The sequence below is a fragment of the Dendrobates tinctorius genome, unplaced genomic scaffold, assembly GCF_039654945.1.
Source record: "Dendrobates tinctorius isolate UK_male_01 unplaced genomic scaffold, ASM3965494v1 ptg000086l, whole genome shotgun sequence".
Classification (NCBI taxonomy): domain Eukaryota; kingdom Metazoa; phylum Chordata; class Amphibia; order Anura; family Dendrobatidae; genus Dendrobates; species Dendrobates tinctorius.
Genome location: NW_027361754.1, coordinates 30,890,097 through 30,914,554, shown reverse-complemented (window position 1 = coordinate 30,914,554; position 24,458 = coordinate 30,890,097). Strand labels below are relative to the sequence as shown.

General features: G+C 45.3%; 1 protein-coding gene across 1 annotated transcript in view; it reads right to left on the bottom strand.

Annotated features, from left to right (window-relative positions):
- LOC141098100 (nicotinamide N-methyltransferase-like) overlaps positions 1-4,185 on the bottom strand; it is a 29,944-nt gene extending 25,759 nt beyond the window's left edge. The window contains exon 1 of the mRNA XM_073585670.1: positions 4,153-4,185. Within this exon, the coding sequence (XP_073441771.1) occupies positions 4,153-4,185 (33 nt within the window). The remainder of the gene's footprint in view (positions 1-4,152) is intronic.
- Between the last annotated feature and the right edge of the window lie 20,273 nt (positions 4,186-24,458).

The following is a 24,458-nucleotide window of genomic DNA, read 5'->3' as shown; positions in this document are numbered from 1 at the left end:
TAGGATGTATTAACAGAAGCATACAGTCTAGATCACGTGAAGTCATTATTTCCCTCTACTCCTCTTTGGTCAGACCTCATCTGGAATATTGTGTCCAGTTTTGGGCACCACATTTTAAAAAAGACATCAACAAACTGGAGCAAGTTCAGAAAAGAGCGACCAGAATGGTGACCGGTCTGCAAACCCTGTCTTATGAGGAAAGGTTGCAGGATTTGGGAATGTTTAGTTTGCAAAAGAGAAGACTGAGAGGAGACTTGATAGCTGTCTACAAATATCTAAAGGGCTGTCACATTGTAGAAGGATCAACTTTATTCTCATTTGCACAAGGAAAGACTAGAAGCAATGGGATGAAACTGAATGGGAGGAGACACAGATTAGATATTAAAAAAAACTTTTTGACAGTTAGAGTGATCAATGAGTGGAACAGGCTGCCACGAGAATTGGTGAGTTCTCCTTCAATGGAAGTCTTCAAACAGAGGCTGGACAGACATCTGACTGGGATGATTTAGCGAATCCTGCTTTGAGCAGGGGGTTGGACCAGATGGCCCAGGAGGTCCCTTCCAACTCTATGATTCTATGATTCTATGATTCTATGAATGGGTATGAGGTTATAATGGTTGCGAGGACGTGTAGATGATCATGGCAGGGTGGTAGAAGTGAGTGTAGGGATGTGTTGAGGAGGGCCAGGATTTGGGAATACGTCGCCAGCAATAAGGAGTAGTAGACAGAGCATTAGAAGGTGGGAGCAGGATAGGACATGATGTGGCCGTGTGTGTCTGGAGAAAAAGGATTGTATGTGGAGGAACAGTTGTGAGGAGAAGGTTAGGTGGCTGGGGAGAATGGAGGGGGAGATGAATAGTTCCTTACTAGGATGGGGGATTGCAGGAGTTGGGGAGAAATAGAGTAGTATGGGGGTGATAGTAAAAAGAAGGCAAAACATTGTTGTGGTGTTATAGGCTGTTACCTTGCAATCAAATTCCAGTCCAATTCTAGTCTAATTCAGAGTACTTAGAAATCAGTACTTTGAAATAAGGATTTTGAAGTTGATGGAGCCGACTACGTCTGGAGCAGACCCATGGTGCTGAATATATGTGCAGCTAAAGACAATCAGGTGTGAGTGAAAGTGGGGTGTGACTGCCCAGGCCAAATGCACAGAGTTAAGCAGAGGTCATAAAAGGGGGAAGGGTGTTATGAATGGGTCACCGAGGAGAAAAAAACAAAACAAGCTAAGTCACAGAAAACCAGAGAGGTTGGTAACTATGCAGATTGCAGATCCCTGATCCTAACCACACAACTAGCAGCAGCCGTGGAGCGTACCTATGATGGTCCTAGATGCGTCGTCACAGCCGGAGGACTAAATAAGCCTGAAGCAAGAAAAGGGGAAAACTAACTGCCCCAGAGCAGACCCCAAAGGAAAGACAGCCCCCACACATGTATTGACGGTGAAACAAGATGAAAGCATAAACACAGGCAGGAAAATAGGCTGAACAAACAATGGGGCTCAAACTAACTAGAAAGGATAGGAAAGGAAAGACACTGTCTGCAATCTGCAAAAAACCCTACAAAAATAAAGTCCAACACTTCTGATAGCAAAATTAACCCTGAAGTCACTAGACTTCTCCCACTACATCAGCACTCTGAAATATTCTGAGACAGAGCAAAAAGAGGCCAATCTAATAAGGGACAAAAAGCAAATTGGCAAATACAGATAAATAAGAGTGGAAATCTAGCGCAGACCAACAAAATCAAGTGTGAACACTAGCAGAAAAACTTAGCTTTAGATGACTGGAACAGAGCTGAAAACAAAGACCTGACAAGCCAGAAGGAATCACCAGCACCAGACTAGGGCGTCAGCTGTCTTAAATCCAGTCTGAGATTCCTGAGGTCCAATCGTCATCCTCATTATCAGGTGGCAAATTTCTACTGATTAAATCAGCCTCACTACCTCCAGTTACCACCAGAGGGAGCCTGGAAGGAGAACTCACAACTGGTGGACCGAAAAATGAACTCACAACAGAAGGGGTTATACAGACCACTTAGATGTGTGGCAAAGATAACAAGATGGAGTACAATTATGGATACAAGAAGATAGGTAAGCTATGCATACCATATAAAATACAATGCAGTTCACATGGGGCATATGGTAGCATGGGAAAGTGGTGGATATTACCACCACATAGTGACCTATAATACCACATACAAGGGACAAATACCACCGCACTATGCCCAGGACACATATTACCACCACATGGTGACTGAATACTACAATACTGATCATTAATAAAAAAAAACATACTACTATCACCATAAGTGCCATTATACACAGGAGATCTGTACTTAGTATGCAGTGTCTGTGTACAGGTAATACAGTGATCACCAGTGACATTATACACAGGAGCTTTGTATATAGTGCCAGTGTACAGGTAATACAGTGCTCACCGGTGCCATTATGCACAGGACCTCTGTATATAGTGCCAGTGTACAAGTAATACAATGATCACTGGTGACATTGTATACAGGAACTCTGTATATAGTGTATAGTGTCAGTGCACAGGTAATACAGTGATCACTGGTGACATTGTACAAAGGCAATCTGTATATAGTGTATAGTGTCAGTGTACAGGTAACACACTGACTCACCAGTGACGTCTCTAGGTGAAGTCCTTCAGTTTCGCTGTCAGGAACACCGCACTGTACTTGCTCACTGAGCCAGCGCGCGTGTCCTGAGTAAGACAAACTGTACTCTAAGATACCTGTGGAGCGGGCAGCAGCAGAGAAGATGTGTGCTAGACCAACAGGACCTGAAGCACGTGACTGCTGGGGGTGTGGCCTAAACTCCAGAGAGCTAGGAGCTGAAGGAAAACTCCTAGCAGGGTAACTACGGGACAAAGTTACCAAGGGGCATAGACAGGGACGTAAACAGATCAGGCCGGAGTCAAAGCACGAGATATCCTTTGGTATTGTCGTGCTAAGACAGAACGGATAGTCAGAACGTAGCCAAGAAGTCAGAAACCAGAGAAGCAGATATACAGTACAGAATCAAGAGACAAACTCACAACGGGGGGACAGAACCGGGTCAGAACCATATAAGCAAGCTAGAAGACAACGAACAGGCACACAGGGGTCAACACACTCAGCCAAAGTCAAAAGTATAACTGACGGGGATTGGAGTTTCCCAGGGCTATAAGAAGCTCTCCCTGAACCAAAGAGAGGCCACAACAATTAACCCTAGGCATGCAGGTCAAAACCTCCACTGGGCTCAAGACATTAACCCCTGACGTGCAGGTCAAAACCTGCACTGGGATCATAACATTCACTTTTCATCTTTCATCCAGCACAGACCGCCATCACGTCTTCCAGCCAGGGCTCGTCTCTGCAGGAAATAACATAGTTATCTAGAGCTCCACTTGCAGAACACATTACTTATTTTTTCCCAACTTCTACAATACACCAGATGAAGAAAAAAAGGTGACATAGTGTCGCTCTGCACAGTAACAGGACCTTCCCCCATTTAAAACAGTAGTCTCAAAAAAATAAAATAAATACATCACTGCAGTAATAATATCCCTTAATTAGCCCCTATGGTAATAATATCCCCATCCTGGCCCCCGTGTGTCTCATTCCTGGTTCCAGCCATATTTCCTCTGATCCTGCCCTGATGAGTATCCTTTCTGCCCCCATATGAACTCCTGATCCTGCCCCATCTGTCTACATCATATCCATCCTGCCCCATGATCCTGCACCATGTGTCTCCCATCCTGCCCCGTGTCTCGCATCCTGCCCCCTCCTGTGTCTCACATTCTGCCCCCTCCTTTGTCTTACTGTCACATTCTGCCCCTGTATTCATTCTGCCCCTTCTGTGTCTCACTGTCACATTCTGCCCCATGTCTCACAGTCTGCCCCATGTCTCACATTCTGCCCCATGTCTCACATTCTGCCCCATGTCCATTCTGCCCCCATGTCTCACATTCTGCCCCATGTCCATTCTGCCCCATGTCTCGCATTCTGCCCCCATGTATCGCATTCTGCCCCCATGTCTCACATTCTGCCCCCCGTGTCTCACATTCTTCCCCGTTTCTCACATTCTGCCCCATGTCTATTCTGCCACATGTCCATTCTGCCCCATCTCTCGCATTCTGCCCCGTGTCTCACAGTCTGTCCTCGTGTCTTACATTCTGTCCCCATGTCCATTCTGCCTCCGTGTCTCACATTCTGCCCCATGTCCATACTGCCCCCATGTCTCACTTTCTGCCCCCATTTCCATTCTGCCCTTGTGTCTCACATTCTGCCCCCGTGTCTCACATTCTGCCCCCATGTCCATTCTGCCCCCATGTCTCGCATTCTGACCCCGTGTCTCACATTCTGCCCCCATTTCCATTCTGCCCCCATGTCTCACAGTCTGCCCCGGGCCCCCCGGATTGCCGCTTTCAATAAGAATAAAAAAAGACAAAAACAAGCTCTTCTTACCTGGCCGCGCTCCTGCGGCGAAGCTCCCTCCACGCAACCGAAGCGTGCACTCTCCAGCGACTGACAATGATGTCAGACGCCGTGACGTGAGCGCTGCGGCTGGCATCAGCTGCCAGCCTCCGATTGGCTGGCAGCTGTTAACTATTGACGTGCGGGCCAGGGCCAGCACGTCAATAGAGTTGAACTGCCGCAGCGCCGCTAAGGGCCTGGCTTTGTCTGCCGGTAGGGCCCGGTGAGCAGATGAGACGGGGCCCGGTGCGGGCCCCCTCTGCCCACCGGGCCCCAAATGCCAGTCAGGGCAGTAATGTCCTGATGGTGGCCCAGGAGAAGGGGATGTAGAGTCTGACAGCATGGACCTCAAAAGAAGGGAAGATAAGTGAGGGTACTTGAGGGATAACCTGAAAGGTTCATTTGGGTGATAGGAGCAGACCAATGCCTCCACCTGCTATGTTGTCCAATCTTGGGGTATGAGAGAAGTGTAGTTCACCAAATGAAAGAGCAGCAGCGGTGGTGTCTGACTGCTGGATCCAGGTTTCAGTAAGAGCCAGAAGGTTAAGAGAATCAGAAAGGAAGAAGTCATGGATGAAGGAGAGTTTATTACACACTGAGCGAGAATTCCAAAGGGCACAATCTTCAGTAAAGTTTTCCCGTTGGAACAGACCTGTGGTGCCTGTGGTGTTTTCCTGTGTGCTCAACCCCAGCGAGTGAGGACGGTAACTGACTGTACTGCAGGACCGGGACTTCACTTGTCTGTGTATGTGCAAGGGGCCGGGGTGCTCACTGACTGTGTGTTAGTAAACTCAGCCATGACTACCACCCCGTGCCACCTTGTTACAGCAACAGAGGTACAGGAGGATATATACATATATACATATACACATAACAATTGGGAGAGTGGCCCACCAACACCAGCGACTATTCCAGCTAGATGTATGTCCGAGGACACATTCAGTTGAAATGTACTGCAGCACAGAGAACCAATTGGTTACTTGCAACCCAATGCATGCCCGCCAACCAATTAGAGGCTGATGTTGGCGTGCTGGGCATAAAAATGCTTATTTTGTTTTATATATATATATATATATATATATGTGAGGCAGAATAGGGGACTCATATACCAAGAATGGGTCCAGGACGGGGCACATATATAACAGGATGGGGGACATATATACCAGAGAGGGGACATATATACCAAGAGGGAGCCCAGGATGGAGCACATATATAACAGTATGGGGGACATATATACCAGGATGGGGACATATATACCAGGATGGACGACATATATACTAGGATGGGGCACATATATAACAGGATGGGGGACATATATACCAGGATGGGGACATATATACCAGGATGGGGCACATATCTAACAGGATGAGGGGCGTATATACCAGGACGACGGACATAAATACCAGGAATGGGAACACATAAGCCAAGATGGGGAACATACATAATAGGATGAGGACATAGATACCAGGATGGGGGGCATATATACCAGGATGGGGCCATATGTACCAGGATGGGGATATATATAACAGGATGGGGCACATATCTAACAGGATGAGGGGCATATATACCAGGATGGCGGACATAAATACCAGGAAGGGGAACATATATACCAAGATGGGGAACATACACTCACTGGCCACTTTATTAGGTACACCTGTCCAACTGTGTGTTAAGACTTAATTTCTAATCAGCCAATCACATGGCGGCAACTCAGTGCATTTAGGCATGTAGACATGGTCAAGACAATCTCCTGCAGTTCAAACCGAGCATCAGTATGGGGAAGAAAGGTGATTTGAGTGCCTTTGAACGTGGCATGATTGTTGGTGCCAGAAGGGCTGGTCTGAGTATTTCAGAAACTGCTGATCTACTGGGATTTTCACGCACAACCATCTCTAGGGTTTACAGAGAATGGTCCGAAAAAGAAAAAAAATCCAGTGAGCGGCAGTTCTGTGGCCGGAAATGCCTTGTTGATGCCAGAGGTCAGAGGAGAATGGGCATACTGGTTCGAGCTGATAGAAAGGCAACAGTGACTCAAATTGCCACCCGTTACAACCAAGGTAGGCAGAAGAGCATCTCTGAACGCACAGTGCGTCGAACTTTGAGGCAGATGGGCTACAGCAGCAGAAGACCACACTGGGTACCACTCCTCTCAGCTAAGAACAGGCATCTGATGGCTACTTTCAGCAGGATAATGCGCCATGTCATAAAGCTCGAATCATCTCAGATTGGTTTCTTGAACATGACAATGAGTTCACTGTACTCAAATGGCCTCCTCAGTCACCAGATCTCAATCCAATAGAGCATCTTTGGGATGTGGTGGAACGGGAGATTCGCATCAGGGATGTGCAGCCGACAAATCTGCGCCAACTGTGTGATGCCATCATGTCAATATGGTCCAAAATCTCTGAGGAATGCTTCCAGCACCTTGTTGAATCTCTGCCACGAAGAATTGAGGCAGTTCTGAAGGCAAAAGGGGGTCCAACCCGTTACTAGCATGGTGTACCTAATAAAGTGGCCAGTGAGTGTATATAACAGGATGGGGGATATATATAACAGCATGGGGGACATATATATTAGGATGGGGCACATATCTAACAGGATGAGGGGCATATATACAAGGAAGGGGAGCATATATAACAGGATGTGGGACATATATAACTGGATGGAAACATATATACCAGGAAGGGGACATACAAACCTGGAAAGGGGGCATACATGATGGAAAAAAAAGTATTTAGCCAGCCAATCGTGCACTCCCACTTAAAAAGATGAGAAAGGCCTGTAATTGACATCATAGGTAGACCACAACTACGAGAGTCAAAATGAGAAAACAAATCCAGAAAATCACCTTGTCTGATTAGGCAAGATTTATTTAGCAAATTATGGTGGAAAATAAGTATTTGGTCATTAACAAAATTTAATCTCAATATTATGTTATGTATCCTTTGTTGGCAATGACAGAGGTCAAACGTTTTCTGTAAGTCTTCACAAGGTTAGCACACACACTTCACATGTTGGCCAATTCCTCCATGCAGATCTCCTCTAGAGCAGTGAGGTTTTGGGCCTGTTGCTGGGCAACATGGACTTTCAAATCCTTCCAAAGGTTTTCTATGGGGTTGAGATCTGGAGACTGGCTAGGCCACTCCAGGACCTTCATATGCTTCTTACGAAGCCACTCATTTGTTATCCGGCAGTGTGCTTGGGATTATTATCATGCTGAAAGACACATTCACATTTCATCTTCAATGCCCTTGCTGATGGAAGGAGGTTTGCACTCAAAATCTCACGATACAGGGCCCCATTCATTCTTTCACGTACACGGATCAGTCGTCCTGGTCCCTTTGCAAAGAAACAGCCCCAAAGCATGATGTTGCCACCCCCATGCTTCACAGTAGGTATGGTGTTCTTTGGATGCAACTCAGCATTCTGTCTCTAGACAGGTGCCATTACTACAGGTGATGAGTGGAGGACAGAGGAGCTTCTTAAAGAAAAAGTTACAGGTCTGTGAGAGCCAGAAATCTTGCATGTTAGGTGACCAAATACTTCTTTTCTACCATAATTTGCAAAATAAATGTTTCCAAATCAGACAAGGTGATTTTCTGGAATTGTTTTCTCATTTTGACTCTCATAGTTGTGGTCTATATATGATGTCAATTACAGGCCTCTCATCTTTTTAAGTTGGAGAACTAGCACAATTGGTGGCTGACTAAATACTTTTTCCCCCACTATATATACTAGGATGGGGGACATGTATACTAGAAAGAGGAAATACAGTATATACTAAGATGAGTGGCATATATACCAGGATGGGTGATGTGAAGGATCTCACAGGGGAAGGGGGGGTCGACTTTGCTCACCTCGGGGGGAGGGGAGAGAAGGACCTAGCAGGGGTCAGCTCTTTGGCACCACAACTTGCCCCAGGTCAGTCAGGGAACTACACCAAGGGCAAATAGTCGCTGGAAAGGCTTCCCTTATAGGTACGAGCTAGTGAAGCGATCCCAGTGAGGGGGGATATATATCACCAATCCAGGCTGGGGATATATATATAAACCTCCCGGCCATCACTGCCAGAGTTCCTTACTAAAACAATACGGTATTCTGCCACCAGTTCCTCGTTTGAAATAAGCCCCGTCCGACAACAGGCTTATATCGGGTCAGGAACGAACCCGGTAGGGTATCATATAACCAGCCAAGCGTGCGTATGTGGGGATTCATGGATCAAGATAAAAGAGCAGCCCAAGATTAATTTTATATTTAATCGCCTAAAAGTTGCACTAGAAATATACAAGCATGTATTTACAGAACAATATATAAGTATGCAGTTAGGGGTGTAGTACAAAGGATAAGCTATATATAGGTTGCAATTAGCGTGTTATGTAGCATGTGACTACAGGGAGGCGATTATGGATCACAGGTCCAAATCTTAGGTCCCATTACATTTAGCGATGCACCGACAACGATACGACCTGGTCAGGATCGCTGGTGCATCGCTAAATGGTCGCTAGTGAGCTGCCAAACAGACAGATCTCACCAGCGACGCAGCAGCGATAAGCAATCCGTCGGCGGTCGCTCTTACCTGTCACACCGCAGCGATGATGATGACTTCTGCCTGCGTCCATGCATCGCTAGTGTTGAGCGATACCTTCCGATATCGGGAAATATCAGATCGGATTGGATCGGACCGATACCCCAAAAATATCGGATATCGCCGATTCCGATACCGGAAACCAATGCAAGTCAATGGGACACAAATATCGGAATGAAAATAAACCCTTACTTTCCTTGTAGGTTAATTCTACATGAAGGAAAACAACTAAGAATACTAAGAATAATGTAGAATGTATTGGGGGAGGTGGAGGAGACATTAAAGGCATAGAGGTTTAGCCCAATCAAATGGAATAGCAGGAATTAGTTTTGTTTTAAGACGTTCGGAGTTACAAAGATATTGACTATGTTAAGCTTTTTTATATTTTGTCAGTTATTTATGTTTCACTACTTCCATGCTCTTCACCTTCTTTTTTACTTCTCCCACACTTTCTCCTTCATCATCCTCAGCAGCAGCATCTTTTTCATCAACTTCTTCTTCACCTTATTCATCTTCTTCTTCACCTTCTTCCTATTATTCTTTTTTTTACATTCTTCATATTCTTCTTATTCAACTATTATTCTTCTTCATATTCTACTTCTTCATCTTCTTCATATTCTTCTTCATCATATTCTTATTTGTGACAGGCATTCCTGTAGTTGTTATCTATAAAAGTTTGAAGATTACACCTTCCGCTCTGCCTGTCACAAAAGATTTACAACAGGATTTGTCCGCGTTCAGTTTTGCCTGCAGCAGCAGGTATTTTTCAGGGGCACCACGAGGAGTAACAGACTCACCCCCATACACTGCTTAGTCTTCTTCTGCTTATAATTTAGATAATGTTTTGCTCTGATTTTTAGTCTTATGCTTAATGTTCTTCTGCTTTTTGTTCTGCAGCTTCTTGTTCTTCTGCTTCTTGGTCTTCTGTATCTTGGTGGTTGTCTTCTTGTTCTTTGTCCTCTTGGTCATCTTCTTCAGGGTCATCTTCTTGGTCTTCTTCGTGGTGGTCTTCAGGGTCGTCGTCTTCTTCGGGGTGGTCTTCAGGGTCGTCGACTCCAGGGTCGTTGTTTTCAGGGTCGTCGTCTTCTTCGGAGTGGTCTTCAGGGTCGTCGTCTTTAGGGTCGTCGTAAGGGAGATCCAGAGTGATTACCCAAAAACATTTCAAAAAGCTTGAACTTGGAAATGTAGCAGAAGGTACAAGAAGGCTGAGGAACTGCTGAGAACCAGCTGACGGTACTGGAACCTGGATGGGTAGCCGAAGGTACAAGAGCCAATGGAACTACCGAGGACCAGCTGATGGTACTGGAACCCGGTTACTAAGCAGGAGGTACCTGTGCCAGAAAGCACTACCAAGGACCAGCAGACGTTGGTGGAACTCGGATACCGAGAAAGAGGCACCTAAGCCAAAGGATCTGCCTGGAGCCAGCTGACGTTACTGGAACCCAGGGGGACAAATTCAAGATTGACTTCCAAAGAACCAGCTAATGGTACTGGAACTCAGATAGGCAGCAGAAGGTACACATGAAAAAAAAGTTGCAAGGCCGCGAGCCGGCCGGAGTTTCCGAAACCCACAGTGTTATGAATGAGTCACCGTAGGAGGCAAAAACAGAAATGCTAGCTAAGTCCAGAAAACCAGAGAAGTTGGCAGCTATCGGATTGCAGACCCCTGAACCTATCAACAACAACTAGCAGTAGCCGTGGGGGGTTCCTACGATGCCCTAGACCCCTCGATCACAGCCGGAGAACAGCCTAGCCTAAAGACAGAAAGGGAAATCTAAACTTCCCCAGAGCAGACCCCAAAGCAATAGGCAGCCCCCAACATATAATGACGGTGAAGCAAGAAGAAAAAACACTAACACAGATAGAAAGATAGACTGAGCAAATGATGGGGCCCAAGCTAACTAGATAGGACAGGATAGGAAGGCTGCTGTCTGCAATCCGCGAAAAACCCTATCAAAATAAGAGCCAACAGACTGACAGGGAAAAAGGCCCTGAAGACGCTAGGCTTCAAAAAGACTATGTCAGTACTCAGGTATTTTCTGAAGACAGAGCAAACCGACAAAAAGGAATTCAGCTCACCCCAGCAGGGAATGGCAGAATCCAGAAAAGCAAGGCAAACTAAAACCAAAACACAAATGCAAAAAGGCAAAGCAGAAAACTTAGCTTTTGAGGAGCAGGAATCAGACTGGTCTCCTAGAATTCCACAGAGAAATCACCAGCGAGGCAGAAGGGCGTCGGCTGCCTTATATCCAGTCAGAGATCCCCGTCGCCCAGTCATCCTCTCCCAGCTCAGGTGCTTGGTAATCAGCCTCACTACCTTCCTTCACCAGAAGAGGGAGTTCATCAGACCTCAATGGTGAAGAGGAAAATGAACTCATAACACCACAGTCCTACAGGGGGAGCTGGTCCTATTGGCACTATGGACCCAGCCTTCATTGCCAGATCCCGCAGCCCACATAGGAAGCACCTAAACTGCAGGCACCATAGAGTCGGCTAACCCGACCGCAACATGATAGGACAACGTATTGGAGGCTAAGTGACGTTGACACTACCCGGAAACAGCTGGCGTGCTGGAACCAGGCTGGGCAGGAGAAAGTACCCGTGCCAAAGACACTTCTGAGCAGCAACTGGCAGTGTTGGTGCCCAGGGATTACAGTAGAAACAGAGGCCTAATTGGAGTAATTTTAATATCTGTAGTAGTGTGAATGTGAACAGAGCAGGCGAAATTGCCGGACACACAGCAGGGGATCAGCTGACGTTACTGAACCCCAATAACACTGGAGCATGTGTTGACTGTGCAGATGGCACTTCTAAGCAGCAACTGGCGGTGTTGGAGCCCAGGGATTACAGGAGAAACAGAGTGTAGCCAGAGGCCTAATTGGAGCAAGTTTAATATCTGTAGCAGTGTGAGTGTGGTCGGAGCAGGAGAAATTGCCGGACACGCAGCAGGGGATCAGCTGACGTTACTGAACCCCAATAACACAGGAGCAAGTGTTGACTGTGCAGATGGCACTTCTGAGCAGCAACTGGTGGTGTTGGAGCCCAGGGATTACAGTTCAGGTGGTAGAAACATGAACACAACAGGATACTGTTGCCAACCAATTATTTAATCTGGAAGAGGACTGGCAAATTCTGGCGAGATCCAGGCCTTGTTCATTTTCAGAAAAGTAAGCCGGTCAACGTTACCGGAGGATAGTCGCATGCGACGGTCTGTTAGTACACCACCTGCGGCACTAAAGACGCGTTCCAATAATACACTAGCAGCAGGGCAAACCAGCACCTCCAATGCATACTGGCTAAACTCTGGCCATGTATCCAGCTTAGAGACCCAAAACTTGAAGGGGGAAGAGCCGTGTGGGAGAACACTGAGAGGGCAAGACATGTAGTCTGTCACTATCTGACAGAAACGTTGCCTCCTGCTGACTGGAGCCGTCTGTGATGGTGTAGACATTTGTGACGGGGACACAAAACTTTGCCACATTTGGGCCATACTGGTATTGCCTTGTGCTGAGGCGCTGCTTCTGCTTCCTCTTTGTGCAGAGCTTCCTCCACTGCCTCGACGCACTGAGCTGCTTTGTAAAGCACTAGCAGCACTGCTCTCGGGTGAAATGGAGAACATGACGGAATGCACCAGTGTGTCTTGGTACTCCCACATTTTACGCTCCCGAATCAACGGTGTTATGAGGCTTTGTAAGTTGTCCCGGTAGCGAGGATCTAGGAGGGTGTACACCCAATAATCAGCCGTGTTGAGAATGTGGGCGATGCGGCGGTCGTTTCTCAGGCACTGCAGCATGAAATCAACCATGTGCTGCAGGCTCCCAACTTGCCAAGAAACGTTGTCCCCTGCTTGAAGCGTCATCTCTGCCTGCTCTGCATCACCCCACCCTCGCTCTACATACTGACTACTAGAGCATTGTGTACCTCCCTCCTCTGGAGAGATGTCTTCCTCCTCCATTGACTCCTCCTCATCCTTCTCACAAAGTGTCCCCTGCCTAGGCCTTTGTGAGGAACCACGTTGCGCAGACTGTCCAGAAGCAGATGGCATTTGTGACTTCTCATCCTCCACCTCTTCCACAACCTCCTCCCTTAGTGCTTGCAGTGTTTTTTCAAGCAGGCAGATAAGGGGGATAGTCATGCTGACTAGTGCATCATCTGCACTCGCCATCCGCGTGGAATTATCGAAGGCACGCAAAACGTGACAGATGTCCTTCATAGAGGCCCACTCAGTGGTGGTGAAGTGTGAACGGCGCGCAGTGCGACTTGTTTGCGCCTGATGCAGCTGGTACTCCATTACTGCTGCCTGCTGCTCACACAACCTCTCCAACATATGTAACTTTGAATTCCACCTGGTGGGTAGGTCACATATGATGCGATGTTCCGGTAGGCGGAATGGGCGCTGCAATGCGCGATCTTGCCATGCTGGAACGCCGCAAGTGAGCGCACTCTATGAGGACCTTGTGCAGCAGTGCATCAAGATCCGGATAGTCCCTCAAAAAACTCTGCACGACCAAGTTGAGCACATGTGCCAGACATGGGATGTGAGTGAGGTTGCCTAGATTTCGGCCATTGTCACACACTACCATGCCTGGCTGGAGATTCGCTGGCACAAACCACACGTCGCTCTCCTGCTTGATGGCATTCCAGAGCTCCTGCGCTGTGTGGCTTCAATTCCCCAAAGAAATTAATTTCAATACAGCCTGTTGACGTTTGGCCACGGCTGTTAACATATCGGTCGTAACAGGTAAGCGTTCACGGGTCCATGTGGAGGTAGACTGTGACAGCTCTTGCAGCGCTGATTCAGAGGAACTGGAGTATGAGGAGGAGTCAATGTGTACAGACTGGATTCCTGCAATCCTTGGAGTTGGCAGAACACGTACAGTGCCACTCTCAAGATCTGTACCCGGCTCCACAACATTTACCCAATGGGCAGTGAGGGAAAGACATCGTCCCTGTCCATGGTTACTGGTCCACGCATCAGTGATCAGGTGGACCTTGCTACTGATGGCGTTTAGTAGCGCATGTTTAATTTTTCCCTCCACATGCTTTTGCAGGGCAGGGATGGCTTGCCTGCTGAAATAAAAGCGGCTGGGCACATTGTATTGTGGGACTGCCAATGCCATGAAGTTACGGAAGGTGTCAGTCTCCACCAGACTGAATGAGATCATTTCAAGGGACAGTAGTTTTGCAGTGCCAGCATTCAGAGCCTGTGCTCGGGGGTGGTTTGCCGAGTATGGGCGCCTTTTCTCGCATGCCTGTGCTACCGATGGCTGTAGAGTGGCCTGGGAGTGTGAGGATGACAGGGAACGTGGTGCTGTGGGTGGAATGACACTGTGTCTCTGTACAACAGTGCCAGAGGTTCTTCCTTGGCGATCCTGTGAGGAAGCCGAACCAGCTGTGTGTGAGCTGGAGGAAGAGGCTACAACACGAGCTGAAGAGGTGGTAGGTGGCGCTGTAGGTTGGCCTAGGTCTTCATTGTGTCTTTTCTTTGTAACTCCACCACGTGCTTGGTCCGCACATGTTTCCACATATTTGTGGTATTGAGGTTGATGACACTTTTCCTTCTTTTCACTTTCTGATTACACAGCTTGCATTTGACAAACCAAATGTCATCTAAAACTGTGTCAAAAAAGGACCAGGCACTGCAAGTCTTGGGAGCGCCCGTTTTGGGTTTTGGCAACCGAGTCTGCCTCCTCCCTCTCCCTTCTTTTTTGGTCGTTCGGGGAATCTCTTCCTCAGAGCTGCTCCCACCACCTTCCTGTACCTCACGCCATGATGGGTCAAGGACCTCATCATCTACACTACCCTCTTCAAATGACTGCTTCTCCTGGGTACTCTCGACAGCACAGTACGCACCAGAAAGTGGCACCTGAGTCTCATCATCAGATGCGTACTGAGGTGTGCTGACCATAGGCACTGGCCCACCCGCCTCTTCAGATTCAGAGAGACAAAGCTGTTGCGCATCACTGCATGCTGCTTGGCACTCAAGATGGTGCTAAGGTTAGGTTCCCAAACCGTTAAAGCAACAAATATAAACCTAGCACTCAACTTAAAGGTATTTGCAAGGAGGTTTATTGTAGTACACGAAAAAAGACGTTTCGGTCAATGTGACCTTCTTCAGTTATGAGGAGAATAATCTCTCTAAGGTAATGAGCTTGTCAGAAAATAGGAGAGGGGCAAACGTGCCTCCAGATGCGGTGTCCACTGGCCATCTAGGGACGCTACCGGCCGGAGCTTTCCCTTTCCCGCTTCCCTCAACTCCTGTCCTCCCCTGTGCCTCGCGCACACGTTCCCTATCTGGAAGGACGCCCATTGTGCACGGATCTTTTACGGCAATACCGCACTTCATTGTGCCTAGGTTACCACTGTTGTTCTGCACTTCCAGGCCAGTACTGGCACCATGTTCATGCTAATCATCCTCTGCAACTCACGTCATCATCATTTCTTTTGGTGAGTGCTTTCCTGTCTGATTCAGGATTATTTTATGATATTACCATTTTTTATGTGCATTAGTACGTTGTATCTATCTTTGCATTATTGCTGTACAGGCATTTCATTTATTTAAATGGTGCTTATGACCTAGAATTGTCCACTTGGCAGCCTCTGTTTAGCCCTTCAGCGCTGGTCTCCCTGATTGTTTTTCCATTGTTTTTTAATTGTGGGCTGACTCCGACCTGCATTTGACCTAACAGCTGGGGAATTATTAGTGTTTAATTTTTGGGTAAACGCTTGTGTGATTTTTTTTGTTTATTTAAAATGAGTTTACGTTTTTATTGGTACCATTTTCGGGCACATGACAATTTTTGATCGCATTCTATTCTGATTTTTGGGAGGCAGAATGAACAAAAACCAGTAATTCATGAATTTGTTTTGGGGGGGGGTGCGTTTACAATGTGCCGCATGTGGTAAAATTGATAAAGCAGTTTTATTCTTCGGGTCAGTACGATTACAGCGATACCTCATTTATATCTTTTTTTTATGTTTTGGCGCTTTTATACAATAAAAAGTATTTTATATAAAAAATAATAATTTTGCATTGCTTTATTCTGAGAGCTATAACTTTTTTATTTTTACGGTGATGGAGCTATATGGTGGCTTGTTTTTTGCAGGACAAGGTGATGTTTTCAGCGGTGCCACGCTTATTTATATCCGTCTTTTTGATCGCATGTTATTCCACTTTTTGTTCGGCGGTATGATGATAAAGCATTGTTTTTATACCTTGATTTTTAATGGTGTTCATTAAAGGGGTTGACTAGTGGGATAGTTTTATAAGTCGGGTCGTTACGGACGCCGCGATACTAAATATGTGTACTTTTACTGTTTAGATTTTTTTTAATTCAAATATTGATTTATTGATGGAATAAATATTTATTTTGTATTATTATTTTTTACTAGCTAAAGAGCCTGGCGCTGCTCGGGCATAGTAACTAAATGTAGTTAGTTATAGCAAATTATAATTATCCTCCATCCCATAGTCCTGTGCCCATATACCCATCATACATATCCACGATCCCATAGTCCCGTGCCCATATACCCAACATACCTATCCTCCATCCCATAGTCGAGTGCCCATATACCCATCACACATCCTCCATCCCATAGTTCCATGCTCATATACCCATCACACATCCTCCATCCCATAGTCAACCATTATGACATCATAATGAGCGGCGGGCTTGCAACCTATGATGACGTCAGCGTCGCCATGGCAACCATTATGACATCATAATAAGGGGCGGGGCTTGATACACACACACACACTTTTTCCCCATTATGTAGATAGGGGCATTATGACATCATAATGAGGGGCGGGGCTTGATGCGCACACACTTTTTTCCCATTATGTAGATAGGGGCAAAATTGTTTGGTGAATTGGAATGCACAGGGTTAAAATTTTGCCTCACAACATAGCCTAGGACGCTCTCGGGGTCCAGACGTGTGACTGTGCCAAATTTTGTGGCTGTAGCTGCGACGGTGCGGATGCCAATCCCGGACATACACACATACATACATACACACACTTGAGCTTTATAAATTAGATTTTTTTTTAATATTTTTACAAATATTTAAAAAAAAATGTTATTTCATTCTATCTTTTACACTGTGTCCCACTATGGGACACTCATTTTGTGAAGGCTGATTGATTATATGGCATGCAGATCTGCATGCCATATAAGTTGTCAGTGCTGCAAGGATTTTACACTAACCTCAGAGACTTCCTGACATGCACTGCGCATGACAGGAATTCTCTGAGCTCCGGTAACCCAGATGTCATCATGGCGACATCAGGTTACCATGGGAGCGATCGGGACCCCGCGTCATGCCGCGGGGTCTCCGATCCAAAGGCAGAGGGGCTGTCACAGCTGACAGTCCCTCTGCCTGCTCCTGGAACACTGTGATCTTATTTGATCGCAGTGTGCTGGGGGTTAAAGTGCCGAGAGCGGTCCGTGACTGCTCCTGGCACTTAGTGCCAGGTGTCAGCTGTGAGAATCAGCTGACACCCAGTCGCTATCAGCCGCACTCCCCCCGTGAGCGCGGCTGATCACATATGATGTACTATTCCATCCATGGGCTTTAAGTCCCAGGGCACATGGACGGAATAGTAAGTCCAAGGTCCTAAAGGGGTTAAAATAAAGTAGAAACGCAGATAATATCACTTCTGTGTAGAGCTCTTTCTCCAATTTTTACACCTCTGTCCCCAAATGAAGTAAGAATTGCAGCTTTTATATATTTTTTAAGTTTTATTGTTTTATTTAATATTATCCCTGAATAAAGTTGATACAGGTGTGGCCAAAAGTATTGACACCCTTGCAATTCTGTCAGATAATACTCAGTTTCTTCCTGAAAATTATTGCAAACACAAATTCTTTGGTATTATTATCTTCATTTAATTTGACTTAAATGAAAAAACACAAAAAGAATTGTCCTAAAGCCAAATTGGATATAATTCCACACCAAACATTAAAAAGAGGGTGGACAAAAGTATTGGCACTGTTCGAAAAAACATGTGATGCTTCTCTAATTTGTGTAATTAACAGCACCTGTAACTTACCTGTGGCACCTAACAGGTGTTGGCAAAAAACTAAATCACACTTGCAGCCAGTTGACATGGATTAAAGTTGACTCAACCTCTGTCCTGTGTCCTTGTGTGTACCACATTGAGCATGGAGAAAAGAAAGAAGACCAAAGAACTGTCTGAGGACTTGAGAAACCAAATTGTGAGGAAGCATGAGCAATCTCAAGGCTACAAGTCCATCTCCAAAGACCTGAATGTTCCTGTGTCTACCGTGCGCAGTGTCATCAAGAAGTTTAAAGCCCATGGGGCACTGTGGCTAACCTCCCTAGATGTGGACGGAAAAGAAAAATTGACAAGAGATTTCAACGCAAGATTGTGCGGATGTTGGATAAAGAACCTCGACTAACATCCAAACAAGTTCAAGCTGCCCTGCAGTCCGAGGGTACAACAGTGTCAACCCGTACTATCCGTCGGTGTCTGAATGAAAAGGGACTGTATGGTAGGAGACCCAGGAAGACCCCACTTCTTACCCCGAGACATAAAAAAGTCAGTCTGGAGTTTGCCAAAACTTACCTGAAAAAGCCTAAAATGTTTTGGAAGAATGTTCTCTGGTCAGATGAGACAAAAGTAGAGCTTTTTGGGCAAAGGCATCAACATAGAGTTTACAGGAGAAAAAAAGAGGCATTCAAAGAAAAGAACACGGTCCCTACAGTCAAACATGGCGGAGGTTCCCTGATGTTTTGGGGTTGCTTTGCTGCCTCTGGCACTGGACTGCTTGACCGTGTGCATGGCATTATGAAGTCAGAAGACTACCAACAAATTTTGCAGCATAATGTAGGGCCCAGTGTGAGAAAGCTGGGTCTCCCTCAGAGGTCATGGGTCTTCCAGCAGGACAATGACCCAAAACACACTTCAAAAAGCACTAGAAAATGGTTTGAGAGAAAGCACTGGAGACTTCTAAGGTGGCCAGCAATGAGTCCAGACCTGAATCCTATAGAACACCTGTGGAGAGATCTAAAAATGGCAGTTTGGAGAAGGCACCCTTCAAATATCAGGGACCTGGAGCAGTTTGCCAAAGAAGAATGGTCTAAAATTCCAGCAGAGCATTGTAAGAAAATCATTGATGGTTACCGGAAGCGGTTGGTCGCAGTTATTTTGGCCAAAGGTTGTGCAACCAAGTATTAGGCTGAGGGTGTCAATACTTTTGTCTGGCCCATTTTTGGAGTTTTGTGTGAAATGATCAATGTCTTGCTTTTTGCTTCATTCTCTTTTGTGTTTTTTCATTTAAGACAAATTAAATGAAGATAATAATAGCAAAGAATTTGTGTTTGCAATAATTTTCAGGAAGAAACTGAGTATTATCTGACAGAAATGCAGGGGTGTCAATACTTTTGGCCACAACTGTACATAAAGAAAAAGGACATAACAAACACAAATTTAATTTATAAACCCAACTCTAACTCCCTCCTGCTCAGAGAAAAGAGGAAAAGAATCAATTCATTTTGTCCATGTTTCCAAAACTTTTTCTTATCTTAATTTTTTTTGTTTTTACTAAAAATATTAGATCTTTGATCCCAGTGACTGATGGTGATAAAAGATCATTTCTGGACTTGATCCCATTTATGACAATCGTTACCCCTACACATAGTAATAATAAGGCAATTTTTGGTAAATCCTCAACAAGCGACTACTAAAAACTAGATACTGACCTCTGACGTCTACTGGTCACCGCAGAGGAGTTCTTTATTCCAGCAGCCACTTTTGCTGATATCAGTTGGGTGGAGTAGTGCCAGACATTTCCTGTACTCTTCTATTTATTGCCTCTCCAGACTATTTCACAATGTAGTGATGCAAATAATGCAGGGCCCTAGCCTCGGGGGGCTTGTGTACTTTTTCATACCAACAGAAGATAGAATTAATGTACAGTTGTGGCCAAAAGTGTTGACACCCCTGCAATTCTGTAAGATAATACTCAGTTTCTTCCTGAAAATGATTGCAAACACAAATTCTTTGGTATCATTATCTTCATTTAATTAGTCTTAAATGAAAAAACACAAAAGAGAATGAAGCAAAAAGCAAAACATTGATCATTTCACACAAAACTCCAAAAATGGGCCAGACAAAAGTATTGGCACCCTCACCCTAATACTTGGTTGCACAACCTTTAGCCAAAATAACTGCGACCAACCGCTTCCGGTAACCATCAATGAGTTTCTTACAATGCTCTGCTGGATTTTTAGACCATTTTTCTTTGGCAAACTGCTCCAGGTCCCTGATATTAGAAGGGTGCCTTCTCCAAACTGCCATTTTTAGATCTCTCCACAGGTGTTCTATGGGATTCAGGTCTGGACTCATTGCTGGCCACCTTAGAAGTCTCCAGTGCTTTCTCTCAAACCATTTTCTAGTGCTTTTTGAAGTGTGTTTTGGGTCATTGTCCTGCTGGAAGACCCATGACCTCTGAGGGAGACCCAGCGTTCTCACACTGGGCCCTACATTATGCTGCAAAATTTGTTGGTAGTCTTCAGACTTCATAATGCCATGCACACGGTCAAGCAGTCCAGTGCCAGAGGCAGCAAAGCAACCCCAAAACATCAGGGAACCTCCGCCATGTTTGACTGTAGGGACCATGTTCTTTTCTTTGAATGCCTCTTTTTTTCTCATGTAAACTCTATGTTGATGCCTTTGCCCAAAAAGCTCTACTTTTGTCTCATCTGACCAGAGAACATTCTTCCAAAACGTTTTAGGCTTTTTCAGGTAAGTTTTGGCAAACTCCAGCCTGACTTTTTTATGTCTCGGGGTAAGAAATGGGGTCTTCCTGGGTCTCCTACCATACAGTCCCTTTTCATTCAGACGCTGACGGATAGTATGGGTTGACACTGTTGTACCCTCGGACTGCAGGGCAGCTTGAACTTGTTTGGATGTTAGTCAAGGTTCTTTATCCAACATCCGCACAATCTTGCATTGAAATCTCTTGTCAATTTTTCTTTTCCGTCCACATCTAAGGAGGTTAGCCACAGTGCCCCATGGGCTTTAAACTTCTTGATGACACTGCGCACGGTAGACACAGGAACATTCAGGTCTTTGGAGATGGACTTGTAGCCTTGAGATTGCTCATGCTTCCTCACAATTTGGTTTCTCAAGTCCTCAGACAGTTCTTTGGTCTTCTTTCTTTTCTCCATGCTCAATGTGGTACACACAAGGACACAGGACAGAGGTTGAGTCAACTTTAATCCATGTCAACTGGCTGCAAGTGTGATTTAGTCATTGCCAACACCTGTTGGGTGCCACAGGTAATTTACAGGTGCTGTTAATTACACAAATTAGAGAAGCATCACATGATTTTTCGAACAGTGCCAATACTTTTGTCCGCCCTCTTTTTTATGTTTGGTGTGGAGTTATATCCAATTTGGCTTTAGGACAATTCTTTATGTGTTTTTTCATTTAAGACAAATTAAATGAAGATAATAACAAAGAATTTGTGTTTGCAATCATTTTCAGGAAGAAACTGAGTATTATCTGACAAAATTGCAGGGGTGTCAATACTTTTGGCCACAACTGTATCATGCTGCCAACAAAATCCTTTTTCTTAAAATACATATCTAGTCTGTAATGCCAAGAAAAAACTATATCATTTATCGCACACTTAGAAATGATTCTTTGCACAAAATTATAATTTTATTAGTAGACATCCAGTCCAAAAAAGAAGCAATGCCATAATACAGTGGGGAAAAAAAGTATTTAGTCAGTCAGCAATAGTGCAAGTTCCACCACTTAAAAAGATGAGAGGCGTCTGTAATTTACATCATAGGTAGACCTCAACTATGGGAGACAAATTGAGAAAAAAAAATCCAGAAAATCACATTGTCTGGTTTTTTTTCATTTTATTTGCATATTATGGTGGAAAATAAGTATTTGGTCAGAAACAAGCAATCAAGATTTCTGGCTCTCACAGACCTGTAACTTCTTCTTTAAGAGTCTCCTCTTTCCTCCACTCATTACCTGTAGTAATGGCACCTGTTTAAACTTGTTATCAGTATAAAAAGACACCTGTGCACACCCTCAAACAGTCTGACTCCAAACTCCACTATGGTGAAGACCAAAGAGCTGTCAAAGGACACCAGAAACAAAATTGTAGCCCTGCACCAGGCTGGGAAGACTGAATCTGCAATAGCCAACCAGCTTGGAGTGAAGAAATCAACTGTGGGAGCAATAATTAGAAAATGGAAGACATACAAGACCACTGATAATCTCCCTCGATCTGGTGCTCCACGCAAAATCCCACCCCGTGGGGTCAGAATGATCACAGAACGGTGAGCAAAAATCCCAGAACCACGCGGGGGGACCTAGTGAATGAACTGCAGAGAGCTGGGACCAATGTAACAAGGCCTACCATAAGTAACACACTACGCCACCATGGACTCAGATCCTGCAGTGCCAGACGTGTCCCACTGCTTAAGCCTGTACATGTCCGGGCCCGTCTGAAGTTTGCTGGAGAGCATTTGGATGATCCAGAGGAGTTTTGGGAGAATGTCCTATGGTCTGATGAAACCAAACTGGAACTGTTTGGTAGAAACACAACTTGTCGTGTTTGGAGGAAAAAGAATACTGAGTTGCATCCATCAAACACCATACCTACTGTAAAGCATGGTGGTGGAAACATCATGCTTTGGGGCTGTTTCTCTGCAAAGGGGCCAGGACGACTGATCCGGGTACATGAAAGAATGAATGGGGCCATGTATCGTGAGATTTTGAGTGTAAACCTCCTTCCATCAGCAAGGGCATTGAAGATGAAACGTGGCTGGGTCTTTCAACATGACAATGATCCAAAGCACACCGCCAGGACAACGAAGGAGTGGCTTCGTAAGAAGCATTTCAAGGTCCTGGAGTGGCCTAGCCAGTCTCCAGATCTCAACCCTATAGAAAACCTTTGGAGGGAGTTGGAAGTCCGTGTTGCCAAGTGAAAAGCCAAAAACATCACTGCTCTAGAGGAGATCTGCATGGAGGAATGGGCCAACATACCAACAACAGTGTGTGGCAACCTTGTGAAGACTTACAGAAAACGTTTGACCTCTGTCATTGCCAACAAAGGATATATAACAAAGTATTGCGATGAAATTTTGTTTCTGACCAAATACTTATTTTCCACCATAATATGCAAATAAAATGAAAAAAAAAACAGACAATGTGATTTTCTGGATTTTTTTTTCTCAGTTTGTCTCCCATAGTTGAGGTCTACCTATGATGTAAATTACAAACGCCTCTCATCTTTTTAAGTGGTGGAACTTGCACTATTGCTGACTGACTAAATACTTTTTTTCCCCACTGTAGATATGTACAGCTTAGAAACCCAACGTTTCGACCCTCCCGGGTCTTAATCATGGGGTTCTTAATTGCTGTATTGTCATGAATAAGGTAAGCCCGTAAGTAGAGTTGAGCGAAACGGGTCGGTCATATTCAAAAGTCGCGACTTTCGCTGAAGTCGGGTTTCATGAAACGAAACCCGACCATCACGTGAGGTCGGCCACGAGGAGAGCGCCAAAGTCACGTTTCAAAAGATGCTTCCAGTGCCCTTTTTCAGCCAATGATGGAGGACGCACACTGTTGGCAACGCGATGACATAGGCATCGGTCACCACCATCTTTGAGAAGGGCATGCAAGTGATTGGCTTGCCTTGTGTGGTGTCACAGGGGCTATAAAAGGGCGTGAACGCCGACCACCATCTTACTTATGCCGATCTTAGCATAGGGAGAGCTGCTGCTGCTGATTCTGTAGGGAGAGTGCTAGGCAGGGAAGAACCAAAGCACTGCTTCTGCTGCTAGCAATTTCCACTTTCAGCACAACACTTTGTGTGCAGTGACAGGGGAGGCTCTATTTTTGTGCATCAGCTCTGTTGGTTATTAGGCTGCCTTATAAGGCTCCCTGATAGCTGCATTGCTGTTTGCACACTGCTGTGCAAACTGCTTTTTTAAAAGCAAAAATACTTTTCTTCCTCTTTTCTGCAGTTACCAAGCGTACATTTTTCCACCCTTTTGTGTGTGCACTGTGCAGCAGTCCTGCTTATTAGGCTGCCTGCGTCCATACTTGGACTGAGAGCATCATTGTCAGCGTCCTCAAATCTCTAGTGAGATCCAAATTCTCACCAATCCTATATACACCCTCCACCTTGTCATTCACCATCCAATTTCAGCCTGTTACATTGAGGTGTAATCTCTACTGGGCCTGAGACAATAGTTCAGCGTCCTCAAATCTATAGTGAGATTCAAAATCTCACAAATACTATATACACCCTCCACCTTGTCATACACCATCCAATTTCAGCCTGTTACATTGCGGTATAATCTCTACTGGGCCAGAGACAATAGTTCTGCGTCCTCAAATCTATAG